General features: G+C 36.9%; 1 protein-coding gene and 1 long non-coding RNA gene across 2 annotated transcripts; both read left to right on the top strand.

Moving 5' to 3' along the window:
* The first annotated feature begins 752 nt into the window (after positions 1–752).
* LOC122414951 (UDP-glucosyltransferase 2-like) lies at positions 753–10,882 on the top strand. The gene is made up of 8 exons (XM_043426651.1): positions 753–1,038; positions 3,569–3,639; positions 3,925–4,023; positions 4,818–4,960; positions 7,880–8,193; positions 8,993–9,248; positions 9,923–10,142; positions 10,315–10,882. Exons 1-8 carry the CDS (start codon positions 859–861, stop codon positions 10,616–10,618), a joined length of 1,587 nt encoding a protein of 528 aa, XP_043282586.1. The 5' UTR covers positions 753–858; the 3' UTR covers positions 10,619–10,882.
* Positions 10,883–13,535: 2,653 nt separating this feature from the next.
* Positions 13,536–15,087, top strand: LOC122414367 (uncharacterized). The gene is made up of 2 exons (XR_006261751.1): positions 13,536–14,207; positions 14,633–15,087. It is a non-coding gene; the product is annotated as an uncharacterized lncRNA (long non-coding RNA).
* The last annotated feature ends 214 nt before the right edge of the window (positions 15,088–15,301 follow it).

The raw sequence follows: 15,301 nt of genomic DNA, 5'->3' as shown, positions 1-15,301 counted from the left end.
GATACACAAGGGTTACAGGACTGAGGTAGAAAATAAGATTGGTTTCGTTTTTCTTCTCTCTTTTTTCCACCTTATTCTCCTTCCTCTCCTTTCTCCTTTAGCCTTGACGGCTACCCTGCCGCTCCGAGAAAGACCTTTTTGTTTCCGCAAATACTCGCTCCCCCCCATTGCCGCACTCGTCTCTCTCTCTCTCTCTCTCTCTCTCTCTCTCTCTCTCTCTCTCTCTCTCTCTCTCTCTCTCTCTCTCTCTCTCTCTGATGTAAGCAACGTAGCTATAGACCAAGTTCTCCATTATTTATGGTGAAAGAAAGATACCTGAAGCTTCGGTACACTCTCTGGGAGTTTGAAAAATTTTTTTAAAAAATACGAGAAACGCTAAAGGACAAATGCGTTAATTATGGTTTGAGTTTTCTCGGACTCAGAATCTCCTTTTTTTCAATACGAGCTTCCTGGACAGAGTATTAATTCCTTTGGATAGTTTGCAATTTATGTTAACCGAACGATCATTATCGTCGATAAGGAGATGTGAAACCAGTCCATTGAATCATAAAAACTCTTCCAACGCGACTGTTTTACTTAACAATTCAACAATGAACGCTATCTTCAGCTACGTAATTCGAAGACGCGTTTGGCATCATCCATTTATCGAACCCGCCACAAAGATCCGTCTGTTCTCCAAGCGTATCTCAATTCTTAATTGCGTTCGAGTAGACATCACGGTATGAAAGGTTCATTACGCTACTTCGAGCGAACTGAATTGGATCATTCGTAGTTGAAATTTTGAACCGAAGGCATCGTCGAAAAGTTGCCAAGTTTGATCAATTTTCATTCTACTATTTTTACATTAAACTTTTCGTTATGTGGCTTCTGCGCGTTTGTGTGGTATTGTTGCTCATCATTAACGTTTCTTGGGGCTTCAAAATATTGGGAATTTGCCCGAGTCCAAGTTACAGTCATCAACAACCATTTCAAGCTCTTATGAAGGCACTCGCTGCTCGCGGGCATCGAGTTACTGTTATATCGCCGATCCCATTAAAGGTAAGTCGCCAAAAATTCATCACTTTTATCAATAAACTTTGGTAGTTTTTTTCCATTGATCATTAATCGAGTGAGGAATGGTTTGATGGGAGTAACAGATCGAAAATACTGAACGAACATTGTAAATGTGCTGTGGAATGGTTTGAAAATCAATTGGGAAAAGTACGTTTATCGTTGGATTTGAATAAAAAATCTCTGGAGAACGAAAAAGGGCTGGATATCGATAAAATCGAGTGGGACGAACGTCAGGTGCATGAGCTGGCGATGACTGTAATCAAATCGACAATATTAATTTTCTCGATCCCGGAGTGGTTGACGAGGACATTTATAAGACAAATCTGTCGTCGCAAACGGTCGAATGAGCCGAAGGGCGTTCCGCGAGTCGGAAAAAGTGAGAAATAAGAAAGAGGGAAAATGGAAAAGAATAAAAAAAAGAATAGAATGGAAGAACGTGAGCCAGCCGGCACGCTGAGAATCTTTCGTCTTGACGACAATTATCTCAATCCGCGTGTCCCTGCCTCTTGAACTTCTCTCTCTTTCTCTCTTCCTCTGTGCCATTCCCACCCTTGACATAGGAGGTTCCAACACTTAGACTTTTGCTGTTACCATCGGCCGGGCCAAACTTTTCTTCCGAGCCATTCAACGTGGAGAACTTTCGTCGTGTCTTGGCGAAAGATGATGAACGCCTTTCGACTTTGACTCTCTTTTCTCTCGTGCTCCACCGATGACTATACTTATACCGTTTCGTTCTCGTCGTAGAAATCAATCCGACTCTCTCTTTATCCGAGTAATTCGCAAAAATCTTTCGTCATCTTTTCAACTAAGTTTTTTTTATTCAATTACGATCGAAAAACGATAATAATGATGTGACAACAGAGCTCTGGCTCGCTTGAGAATATTCCTGAAATATTCCTCCCATTTTGATAAACGAATCGACTTTCCGACTAAAATAAATCTTTAAAAAATCCGTTCAATCATTCGGAGGACGGAAACAATGAGGAGTGAATAAATCGAACGAGATAATACGGCGTGAAGAGAAGAAACAAATAAATCGATGATGCAAAAACGTTGCCAGCTGATAAAGCTCCCTTGTCAGTGGGTTTGCTACCGAATTGATGTGAAAACATTACGTTTCGTGAATTATTTAAATTTTTCAATAAAACAATTCCCATTTTCAAGCGTAGCATGGAGCGCCAATATATACGTGCACAGACGAAAGGAACAAGGAGGAAGTTGGAGTAGAAAAAACGCATATATGTGCTAGAAAAAAGAGCAGGAAGAGAATAGAGAAGAAAATAAAAGTTCTCGGAGTATATCTCAAACGGATGTCCGACTCAGTCCCCATCATCTCCACTCGTTTCTCTTCCTCGTGTTATCTCACCCTCTCGTATTTTACAACCTACTCTATTTCTCATGGTTCTTCTTCTTCTTCTTCTTATTCACTCTTTCGTGCGTTCCCTCTGTAGTCGAAGGATTCTCTGACTCTTTCTTGATCTTCTTGACTATATCCCTTAAGGCAAGGATGACTACCTTCTCTCTCCCTCTCTCTCTCTCTTGCTCTCCCTCTCCCTTATTCTGTCTCCCTAAACTTGAGTTGAAAGTTACACAAACTTAGACCAACTTCAATTTACTCCTACTAACATTTCTCTTTCGTAACAGGCGCACCCTCATCTCTGCATCTGCCTACTGCGGTCGTAGATTTTCGTGAACTATACGCACACACACTTTATAGCGCATTCAGCACATCAGTAAAGTCAAGCCTATGCATATATTTATTAATTTATGTGAAAGATGATGATTTTTTCACTTCGTCGTATCGTAGCAACACGCTTTTATTAACAAAAGTTTATACGACTCATAGACGAAGGAAAATTTTTCGCACACTGCTCAACTTGGGTTCAAAAAATGTCACAAAAGTTTCGAAACTAAATGATTTTCTCTGCCACCAACATTTTTTCGAGCCATTCGATTTGCTTGAAAATATTCAACTATCCTTTTTCTATAAACCATCAAATAGTGACATTGTTTGAAAATTGGCACAGGAAACCGTGGAGAACTATCGTGACATTGACGTCAATGTATTAGCCCAGAGTGAAAAGTATGTTTTCATTATAATCGCAATCCCCGGAAGTAGAAAATGAAAAAAAAATGATTTTACGACCTACTTTTGCAAAACGGGATAGCAATTTCATTACTTCGTCTTCAATTTCAAGATATTCTATATTTCAAATATACAAGATATTGAGGAGAGATTACTTCGATCGACAATGCTAATAGTCTATGCAGTCTTCTCAAGATTAAAATCTGAGAAATGAGTTGTAAAGATAGAACTTCCGGCCCAAAACATTAACGATAGTGACACCAGATTTGAAATCGAATACTTTTCAATAATTTTTTTCCCTATTGGAATGAACTCAGTTCAACAAAATTGATTACCTTTCAATAACAAAAGAATACACCAGCTTCAAGCACTCAACTATCCTTTTTCTATAAACCATCAAATAGTGACATTGTTTGAAAATTGGCACAGGAAACCGTGGAGAACTATCGTGACATTGACGTCTCGTTTACTTATCGAAAAAAGGATTGTACCGGTTTGAGGTAAGACCTCGAAGAGAGCAAATACTTGTGTAATAAGAGTGCGAGTGACGAATGTTCCTAAAAATCTGAGTTTTATCTTCCAACATTTCTTCTCATTCAATTATTTTTTTCATGTCCTAGAGAAAAATATTAATATCAATTAGATAAAGTGATTTCCTAACATTTGTGCGTTTCAGTTCAAGTTTAATTAATTTGCAAGGACATTGAATGAAAAAATCTAAATTGATTCAGTTTCAACAAAAAGTAACCGGATGCAGATGATTTCTTATTTGTTTTCGTCCACAGACACGTCGGAGCTTTCGAACTTTTGCGAAGAAACATGATGGAGTCGAACGAAGTGTGTGAGGAACAGATACGCAGCGTAGCGGTTCAGAATCTAATTAAGTAATTCCGATTCATAAAAATGGCGTATATTTAATATTAAATTAGTGCGAATATCCCGAGCTGGTTTGAAGCAAATTTTTACTCGCTTGTTCTCCCGGAACGAAAGCAACACCAAAAAAACGAGTCGGTGTTCAAACTAATTTACGTAATTTTTCAATCTCCATAATAACGTTGGATGCTCTGATATGACTGGCTGGAAAAGCGAGTTTTCATGAATGCGTTATAAAAATTGCGGTTTGATTTAATGCTAGAAAGACACTGTCAAGCGATGGGAAAACCTCACTGCGTTCGTTTAAACTTTTATAAAAATTCATTTTTATGCTTCCCTTTTCACGTGTTATGCAACCCCGTTACCACGTGATTTTTCATCTCTCTTTAACTGCGCGCAGATCGTTCATGCGCGAAGTATAATTTATGATAATTTACAAAAAATTTGAGCCTTCACTTCATATTTCGAACAAAATTCACGAGCAGACATTTCAATCAGAATTTACAAAAAGTACACCTTGACAAAAATAATATGGTCGAATTCCCCAGACTTGTCAGTGTCGACCACGTTTCATTCAAATGTTCATAAGCCAACCAATGTTTATGCAGTAGCCTTCCCATCAATATTTCCATTAAATTATTTGGTTAGTCGACAGATTTTTATTTGTTTCACGATTGAAAGTGAGGATTTCGTATATCGGAGTAGAGGATTATTGCAAAAGCTGCATGCATCTGTGAGAAATCCGATCAAGAGATGAAAGTCAGCTTTGTATAAAAAAACGTGAATGCATTGATTGGACACACAGGTCAAAAAACGAGAGTTTCGATGCGATCGTCATCGAGCAACTGTGGTTCCAGTGTTATTATGCGCTCGTGAAAAAATACAATTTTCCTGTTCTCATTGGATTTCTCAGCGTTGGAAACTTGCCTTACGCCATGGATTCTGTTGGTAAGTCAAAGGAAAACAACAATCGGAAGGGTGAGAAAGAGAAAGAGGGGGGAAATATTGGTGTCAATTTTTAACAACATTTTCTGATCACTCAACGTGTTTTTCTACTTTTAGAGTTTTCGCAATTTAATAAACAATGTAATTCTCGGAATTTCCATCATCTTTTCAATCCAAAACCGTCAAAACTTTTGTATACGACAAATCGCAGAATAACTTTTTCATAATTGAATTTTCCGATTGCAGAAAACTCTCCGAGTTCTAACGAGTTGTTAAATTCACAAGAAACATCAAAATAACCATGGGAAAGTCGTAAATGTATTAGCCCAGAGTGAAAAGTATGTTTTCATTATAATCGCAATCCCCGGAAATGATTTTACGACCTACTTTTGCAAAACGGGACAGCAATTTCATTACTTCGTCTTCAATTTCAAGATATTCTATATTTCAAATATACAAGATATTGAGGAGAGATTACTTCGATCGACAATGCTAATAGTCTATGCAGTCTTCTCAAGATTAAAATCTGAGAAATGAGTTGTAAAGATAGAACTTCCGGCCCAAAACATTAACGATAGTGACACCAGATTTGAAATCGAATACTTTTCAATAATTTTTTTCCCTATTGGAATGAACTCAGTTCAACAAAATTGATTACCTTTCAATAACGAAAGAATACACCAGCTTCAAGCTTCGAAATGAACCTTTTATGGTATGATCATTAATAATCAGTCAGCGTTGAAATTGATTTTTTCGACATCATTGAGTGAAAAAAGATCCTCAGTATTTTCATCGTTCATATGTAAATAAACTGTAACCAAAAAAACCTCATCAGTTGAAACATTTTTGTACCTTTGCACATTGTGGAATGAAATTACATTGCCCGAATGTTGCTTTTGGAGTGATATTCAATTTTTAAACAAAAAACATTTTATCAACGTTTATCCTTAAGGAGGGTAGATCACGACGATACAACGTTGTCATGCGAAGCCATGTTAAAAGTATTAAGAATTTCAAAATGATAAGAATTTAATAAAATTTGGTAAATTTATTCTTTAAAAATATATAAGACAATATAAATTTTTTTAGATTGTTCTACCACATAGCTCTCGAGTAATTGAACATTAAAGTTCACGTGTATAAGCATAGAGTTTACATGTATACAGTTATACATCTCGTGCATAAGAACTTCGATTTAATGCTCAATTATTCGATAACCATGTGGTAAAAAAATTTGAAAAAAATTGCATTTGTATACTTGATGCTAAAGAATGTTATCACCAAATTTGATCAAATTCTGATTATTTTGATTTCGTGATCCACCCTCCTTAAGCTAGGTCATGCCCGTAGTATCGTATTTTACGCATGTGTCTAAATTGGATCGATTTTTACTTCCTAATTAAAGATATAATCACTCTAAATTAATGTCAGAGTTTTTAATTCAATATTGTAAACAAATTTTTTCAACTTATTTTTTGGCGAATCGAATTGCAAGCCATTAATTGAACGAGGATCTATTACTGACTCAACCCAAAATTCTATTCATCTCTGGCTAAAATACTATAGTTTTTTATGTGAAAAATCGCTTTAGAGGGCGCAAAGGTAAAACACGAAGGGAAATGAATAAAAAAAAAAGTATTAATAAAAAGACAGACAGCTACGACAGGAACGGGTCAAGCCAAAAAGAAACAAAATGCCGAAATATGTGAGGTTATACAAGTGCTCATTACTAATTTCATTCAGTCTTCAACGTAATATATCTTTATTAATAGTAAGACGATCGCTTCGAATTTTTTCCCAGACTTTGATTATGTCCTTCATTGTTACGGTGTACTTTTTCATAAACTTCGTAAAAATCGTTCATTCGTTATATGGAAAGAGAAGCGATTTTTTATGCATAGTCCTGTGTATTTTTTTTCATATTTAAACACGTTTATCTCAATAGCCAATAAGACAAACCCCTTAAAATTTGATATGCGTGTCAGTCGACCTATTTAAATTCTGTGTGAATTTCAAGACTTAAGAAAATCGTTTCGTGCATGAGCTACCTTAACTCGGTCTAGAAATAAATTATTAAAAATGGATTAAAATCGAATTATTCGATTTTAATCGTTGAAATGAAAAATAATATATTTTACACCCATTTGTGCATATAGAAGATCTTCGTATAAAAAAACTTTCCAAATTGGAAGTTAATAACGTATAATTATTTATAACACATATTTCCGGGTATACAAGCGATATAAATGATATTTAGGGAGAGAAAACAGGGTAAGTAGAGATATGAACTTCTGGTTGGTTGAATTTTGAGGTAAATATATATAGCGGAGTTGAAATTACCCAGGAGCCCAGTTTCCCTTCGGGTAGTAGTGGCGCTTGCCAATTGGAACTTTGCAACAACTATAGCTTCCGTTGCAGGGCTCTTTATTGCTCTCGCTTGCGCGGTCTTTACTCGAGCCGCCCTCTTTACCAAGAGCATCGCGTCTCATTTCATCGTCGTCTTCGACGTCTTGCACCCCCTCCCCTTCCTTTTCTCTCCCTACTAGTATTTCCCGGAGCTTCCCTTACGGACGTTCGCCACTGCGAAAATTGACGTAAACTCTTTGCAAAGTGTATCAAATGTCTTCCCATTGAATTCTCGGTCTCACGTCGATTCAACCAACACGCACTCTCGGCTAAATTCATTATTCTTAATGCGATATCGAGTGCTTTTGCTTGTATGCTTTTTAAAACTTATAGCGAGTACAAATCACTCCTTGCGCGATTCCTTCGGGATCGAAACATAATGAAAATGGATTTTCCATCGATTCGAAACTTTTGGAAAATAAAACAATCGGCAACGATTATGAGAAGTAAAAAAAAATCATTTGAAATGAAGATGCTTGATCGGTCGATAAAAATCGATGAAAATTAATGCACCAGGAAATCCGGATGATCCGATACTCAATCCCGACATGGCTTTCAACTTCAGCAATCGTATGAACACTATCGAAGGTATAATCAATCTACTGTACACCGCTGCAACGAGATTCTACTACAGGCACTGTCATTTACCAAGAGCGCAACAGATTGCTTCTAAAATCGTTTCTGGCACATGTGTGAACGAGATCGACAAGAATTTCAGTCTCGTTATACTTGGCAACAATCACGTATTCGGCTATCCTAAACCACTCTTACCAAATGTTGTGGAAGTTCACAGTTTGCAGATCGGAGAGAAACCTGGAACTTTGCCGGAAGTAAGTTTGGGCTTGATTAACACGCTGTTATTTTCAATGCCCCAATTTTTTAAATTATTCATTACTCTCGACTTGCGCCTCGTTTGTGATTCAAGTACGGGAATAATATTTAAGAAACTTCCGAAAAGCACGTTTATTCCGTGGCAAAACATTCGTTCATTTTGAATGAAAGAAGATCAAATTTGTCGAATTATGAATTGTATTTTCGATCGTAAAAGAAATTTGTCCTTTCGCTCGATTTATTTTTCGTTGGTGAACAACACAAAAAGAGAAAATGCTGTGTTCACGTGCTCAATAAGAGTGATTTCATTATTTTTAACAACCCTAAATGATAAAAGTAACATTTTGACTACAAAATATTTCATCAGTGAAAAAGATGAAAAAGCGAGTTTCACTCTTTTTATCTCTCTTGTTCGGGCCCACATTGAATTTCCACGCAGTCACTGAAAGCACTTGAAATTTGTCGATTGATGGACATTTTTCTTTTTATCAAGCACGTGCCCTCGTATCGCGTGTTTTAAAAACCTTTTCCTCTTTTGCCTCCCACGTGAAATCAAATAAATACGAATAAAATTTAGGAGTTCTCGAGCCACTTTATTTGGTTCCTAGCAAAAATCGTAGTGACGAGAAGCTGTCGATGTGAAGTTTATAACTATGAAAACGTAATGAAAACGATCGTACATAAAATTCGAAGAAATTTGAAGCTAAAATGAAACGCGGGTCCCCAACACGGTAGTGGAATGACATTATAATTTCTCTTTGCTACTTTAGTCCTTTTGTTTGTTGTTATATCCCGCAGGATATTCAGGAGTTCTTGGACGGTTCGCAGAACGGAGTGGTTTATTTTTCGTTGGGTTCAAATTTGCAAACTCACCAGTTACCCGCAGATTCTTTGACCGCGCTAGTGGATGCTCTTGGCTCGTTGAAGCAAAGAATTCTGTGGAAACATCAGGGCGATGGTACACAAGGAAACGGGAATGGCAGTAACGGGGACAAGTTCGCTCGAGCGATCAACATCAAATTTGTAAAATGGGTGCCCCAGCAAGCGGTTCTCGGTAAGACAAACGTCGAGTCCTTTGCTCGCTTCGCGTGGCTTTTACACAACGACAAAAAAAACTCGACAAGTTCAATATACTTTTTCCACTAGATTTTCCTCTTCGTCTTGTTTATCCTGTGTTTCTGTCAGCTTTGTCGAGCAAACGTAACAAAAAATGGTCACAAAACCATTAATCCTGGATGACGAGCTCCGGGTCATTGTGACCCAGTCCGGAACGATCGTTATTCACTAAAATAAGTTGGACTTTACTTCCAAATTCGTTTGCAACGAAATTAATCATTTTAGAAAATGATGAACTAAGGTATTTTCGATAGTTCATCATTTTTAAATGGTTGGGTTAAAAAAGGCACGGTTTCCTTCACCTTTTCGTAACAATTGATGAATTTTTAAATAAAATACTGATAACGACCTTCCGGTTTAAAATTTTCATGAGGTTTTTCGTATTCGAAGGAAAGCATGAAATATAAATCGACATATTGCCTCCAATAAACTTCAATAAATTCCAAACAGATGTTGCTACATTCCATCTATTTTTTTACTCATTTTCAAATATTGGTACGCTCACAATATTAATAATAATATTCATAATGCTATATATATACTTGTACAGCACTCATAACTTTGCGCTAGAATTTTATGAATTTAATATCGAAATTTCTTTGTCCTTTGCAGCTCACCCCAAAGTATTGGCATACATGATGCAGGGAGGCCTGCAATCTTTGCAAGAAGCGGTGCACTACGCTGTGCCTGTGATAGCTATACCTTTTTTTGGTGATCAAAATTTCAATGCGAGAAAAATTCTTGACTCTGAAATCGGACTTACACTCGACGTCGATACGATGACCAATGAGACCATTGTTCGAGTCGTCACAGAAGTAATCACGAATGAAAAGTAAATACTATTTATTTTAAACAAAAAATGTACAGCGCATTTCTCGAACAAATCGAACTCGAAATGGAAAATGTTTCAATGAGAAAATTGGAGAGAAGAGATTTAGCAACTTCTTAAATTTCTGATACTGATAACAGATTTTGGAGACAAACGTAAAATTTTCTTATTCCAGATATCGTCGGAACATGAAAAGAATGTCCGACATAACGAAAGACGAGCTAGTCAAACCCATGGATCGAGCAGTCTGGAGTGTGGAACACGTCGTGAAATTTCAAGACTCCAAACACTTTCAGTATCACGGAAGAGACATCACTTATTTGCAATATTACTCGCCTTTCATCGTCCTTCTTCTTTTGTTCGCGACATCACTGTTACTTTGTTTGACGATAGTGCGTTTGGGCAAGTCGATCTTGAGGAAATTGCTACAGGATTTATTGGACAAAATGACGAAGAGTTACAACATAAAAACTGAATAATTAGAAGTTTATTTTTTTCTTATCTTTATACCTATTGAAATACTGAGCTCTCTCGAAGCACCTCAAATCGAGCAGCGTGAAAGGGTAAATTGAGAAATTCTATTTTTCATTTTTTCCGATGTCTCCGAAAATATCTCGCGAATCCCAATTTCAGTGGAGACCAATTACGAATCAACTTCCAACGATGAATAACTTTTAGCGTATAAAATAATTATGAAAAATTCTGATCTTGGTATTTCAATAAACAAAATCTGGTACATATTACGAACTCGTATAAACTTACTTTTAGCAGCCATTGTCCTTGTCCTTGTGCGAACCAGCGATACGTTCGTCATCACTAGGTTGCCTGTTACATGGCGTGATCTATTGGTCGGTAGTGATAGACGTGAGTGCCAGAGAGATAGATGGAAAATGAATGCACGATTTGGAGATGGAGACCAGCGTGTGGCTCTCGTTTCCCACCACAATTAAATTGCATATTAACCCTACACCTAATGTGCCTTTTTTCATACCCTCAACCTCATGACCGGGGTTGGAACGCACCCCACTTTTTTTCTGCTTATAAATCCGGTCCTACGATGCTAAACTGACTTTATCCTACACCATTTTCTTCGTTTTTTTATAACGAAAAGAATGATGTACGATAAAACTAATTTCAATTGAATTTATATATAAAAAAATCCGTCGATAATCATTCGATAATGTCGCTTGTTAGGACGGGAGCGTAGTTTGAAGTTCGCGTGGGGTGTGCTCACACCCCAGTCATGCGTTCTAGGGTTAATTAAAAGATTAATGGAGATACGCTCATAAAATAATCTTTCAGTTGTCTTGCAACTTGAACAGTTATTTCATAGTGCTATCGTGCATTCAATCGTCTCAGGAATCTAAGCAATTCGTTTTACTGCAAACGAAATTTCGTTGAAATATTAAGGTAGGCAATAATATATCGAATTTCACAACACAACTTTTTTCACATAAATTCTCGATGTATTTGTTAGTTTATTTATTCATGATTTATTATCATGATGTATTTTTCAATTGCCAACGATCAAACAGTATTCTGTGTCTTTAACTCGATCAGTTTTCATAATTTTACCGAAACCGACTTACGGTCAGGTGGAGCATCGAGTTAGCGAATGAAGCTCACCCTGCGCACTTTTCATCCCCGTTCTACGTGCTGCAGTCGATAACACCGACTGATGCTTAGACACACAGACGCTGTTTGTATGACTCCAACAACGCCAATAAATTAAAAAACTCGTTTCCAAAAGTACTATTTTCAATAGCACAGCTATGACCGTACCATGAGAATGAAGAAAAATTAAAAAAAAAAAAATAAAACAAATGTCTACAACGTGACATATTCTACCCTATTAAATTTCTATCATGTCACGTCACTACCTTTCGTTGGTAAGATAGGCTTGCCAAATGAAAAACTTTCATCAAAAATGAAAAAAATATTAGCCTTAACTATTAGCGGTATAAATTATTTATAATTTGATTGGATGATGATAATTTTTTACGATTAAGTTCGTACATTTTTGTGTACCGATAAAGTTATGGCAATCGGTCGCGGTGTAGAAAAATGTGATATTCGAATATTTTTTAAGGAAACAGTACGTTTTGGCTCGGGGACCAGAGTGACAATTAGAATTTTAAATTAATCATCATGAGTACCAAATCCCATCCTGTATCCCGTGAAAATGAAAAACCAGCAAAAACCGCCATAAACTGCTTTATGGAACATTTGATTGGCAGATGACAATTTTCTGCTTCCATAAAAAATCACACCCTTTGTTGCTACGAATCCGTTTTTTTTTCATCTGTATTCACGATTCAATTTTATTTTCTCCATTGCATTTATTTGTTTTAATTTCTTTTAATTCTAGCGCCGAAACGTTTACGTAAAAATGTCCTCGCGCCCAAACGGCTACGCTAAAATGGCAGCGCTAAAACGTAACACACCCATTTTCAATGAATTTTGGATCATGTTCGGTTTGTTTAGGCGTTTCGGGTGTTTTTTACGCTCCACGCGTTTACGCTTAGTCGAGTTTTTGCTTGGTGCTTTTTTGCAGCGTAAACATATAACTCCTGTGATATCTGCAACTGTGAACTATTCCAGAAAGACTATAAATAATAGTAAAAAATCTTATCGTAATGAAATAATCCGAGTAGCACTACGAGTGAGTGGCTGTGGATACAAAAAATATAGTTAATCATGTTTTCAAGAATTTTAATATTGTTTTACCGTTTGCACTGTAATTGATATCTTTCAATGCGCAAGCCTCATTAAAATGTTTGTAGAAGCGATTACTCGATTTCTGACAATCAATGAGTATTTTTTGTAGTCGTCGCAACCATATAATTAAGAGGCATTCATCCCGTCCGCCTGAATAAAAACGGGATGTGACAATGGCTTTTATAGAAGAAGACAAATACTTTTCGGCTCATGTTTGACAGTTATCGCCTGGCACGGTTTTGGGTGTGGCAAACATCAGCCAGAGGGCTCTCGTGCCAGCAGAGCTCTACCAGTACACCTATGGAGGGCTCAAAAATTTTAACGATTTAAATGCTTATTTTAAGGTAGGAGTCGCGCGACAATCGATACTAGACGAACTCGTGATTTTTAAATTACATAATTTTTACGTGATGAACGTTCATATGGCTAAAGGATTTACTAGGTTACTTATCGATTAGATATGTTTATTATTATTATCGATTAGTTTATGTTAAAATTGCTCCTCATAGATTATATTATAAAGATTTCAATGTGACCATAAAAATATAGAGGCATCGACTCATTCAAAGAGAATTTTTAAAATAGTCTCGATGAAAACTCAGAAAATGGCAGGAGATCGACTGCCATGAAGTGGCTCCACATACTTGGCAACGTTAAGAATGTATACATATTGTGAGATTTAAAATATGTCGAATCTCGCGCCGTTTCCGAAACTCTCGGGCTCGATCTTTCGGTGATCGATATGCGTGTAACGTCGTGTCATGGACGACAAGAGTGGGGAGAGCTCGCTCCCAGCTCTCTGTCAATTAATCTATGCTCGCTCTCTCGCTCCGGGACCGTCGAAAGGACCGCAACTGGTTGGACTCTCCTGAAAATTCATCTCTCTCTACTGGCTTGACTCTCCTGAAAAGTCATCTCTTTTTCAACGTGACGGGATTTACTTGGGTCTGGCCGCCCCAAAGCCTTCATCTTCGCCAGAAAGAGAGAAATTTCAATCGACATCGAGGAAAATCGTCCAAAGCCGTTGTATTTTCATCGAAATCATTCTCCTGAGGTTCCCGGAGTCGAAGAGCCAACGTGGGACGAGCATGAACACCAAAAAAAAAAAAAACGAGATAAGCAACTTCTTTTATCCGTCGTTAGTCAATAGGACATTAATTTGCAAAAAAAGAAAAAATATATTTTCGAGTGAGTGGGTGTGAGTGCGTAGAGTATGCGGTTGTATGAATGATTGTCATGGTTTATATTTTTCTTACCAATAATAATAAAACAAACACGTATCTTACAATATATGTATACTTTTCGTGATAGCCGGCGAGTTTGGAGGCTAGGATATCTTTCGACTGTCAGGTGAGAAGAGAACCGATATATATACGTATATATTGAAAAACCGAGTCAAATAAGCAATCATAAGATATTTCTAATCATAAATTATTAAATATGATCTTGTATAAATTTATACGAATACATTTTAAATTGTCCTAAGATTTATTCAATACAGAAAACCTTTCTTATAACCTATTTTATTTCGACGATTAATAAATAGTCATTTGACCATAGAGTCGCGCGATTCTTACTTTAACGAAATTCATGAAATCGAAACGGCATGTGTAAATATTGACAAATATATGGGGAAAATAATAGAATTTTTGCAATAATTTTGCTCCATTGATTTTAATTATGATTTTTATGAATACAGTCTCTCTCCCCACAACCATCGATCCGCATTCTTTCCTTTTACCGAAGAATCCCTATTTTTTATTGTATTGTTTCAGATCAGTCCATTCAATTTGGATGGCACATTCTCTGCGGATCGTTACTGCAAATTTCTCTAGACACGCCTTTGCAAGTTATGCATTCGTGCAAAGTTAACTTGGAGGAATTTAACGCGGCCCATTTTCAACAAGATGAGGCCGTTGCTTATACAAGTAGGCGACCCAGGATATCATCTGATTCGTCTTTGGGAACCGAGATATCGGGCAAGGTGGCGTTTGCAAATGGCCTCCACGTTCACCTGATTTCAACTCTCTTGATTTTTTCTTTTGAGAGCACGTGAAATTGGTCGTCTACCAGCAGCCGATTCACGGTCGGGCGGACTTGGAGGCCTGCATCGGGGAAGCTTTACAGACCGGTTTTACTGATACGCAGAAGTTTCTGTATCGTCCCTTGACGGTGTTCTAACCTTCTTTTTACGGAGAGTTAGGTGTTTGGAATAAATGAATGAAAAACAGTTGAATTACTTTCATTAAAAATAACAACAACTATTTTATTCGGTATAGACAAGTTGCTCCGATGTGAGCAGCTCGGAGTTCATTACGAATCTGTTTCTACAAAAATATTTTAAAATAATGGAAGAAGCAAAGTGCCCCTTCTTACAAACTAAAGAGAAAATTCGATTGGTTACTGCAATGAGGAAAAAAGAGGGAGTAAAAAACACATATTTA

The sequence above is a fragment of the Venturia canescens genome, chromosome 8 (genome assembly GCF_019457755.1).
Source record: "Venturia canescens isolate UGA chromosome 8, ASM1945775v1, whole genome shotgun sequence".
Taxonomy (NCBI): domain Eukaryota; kingdom Metazoa; phylum Arthropoda; class Insecta; order Hymenoptera; family Ichneumonidae; genus Venturia; species Venturia canescens.
The sequence above is the reverse complement of the archived record's forward strand: the minus strand, read 5'-3'. Positions and strand labels throughout refer to the sequence as shown.

What these genes read in the sequence shown, in the direction of transcription:
- LOC122414951 (XM_043426651.1), top strand. Translation starts at nt 859, where the DNA reads ATGTGGCTTCTGCGCGTTTGTGTGGTATTGTTGCTCATCATTAACGTT. An exon ending in AAGGATTGTACCGGTTTGAG is followed by an intron (nt 3,640 to 3,924) that starts GTAAGACCTCGA and finishes TTTCGTCCACAG; the next exon opens with ACACGTCGGAGCTTTCGAAC. An exon ending in GAAGTAATCACGAATGAAAA is followed by an intron (nt 10,143 to 10,314) that starts GTAAATACTATT and finishes TTCTTATTCCAG; the next exon opens with ATATCGTCGGAACATGAAAA.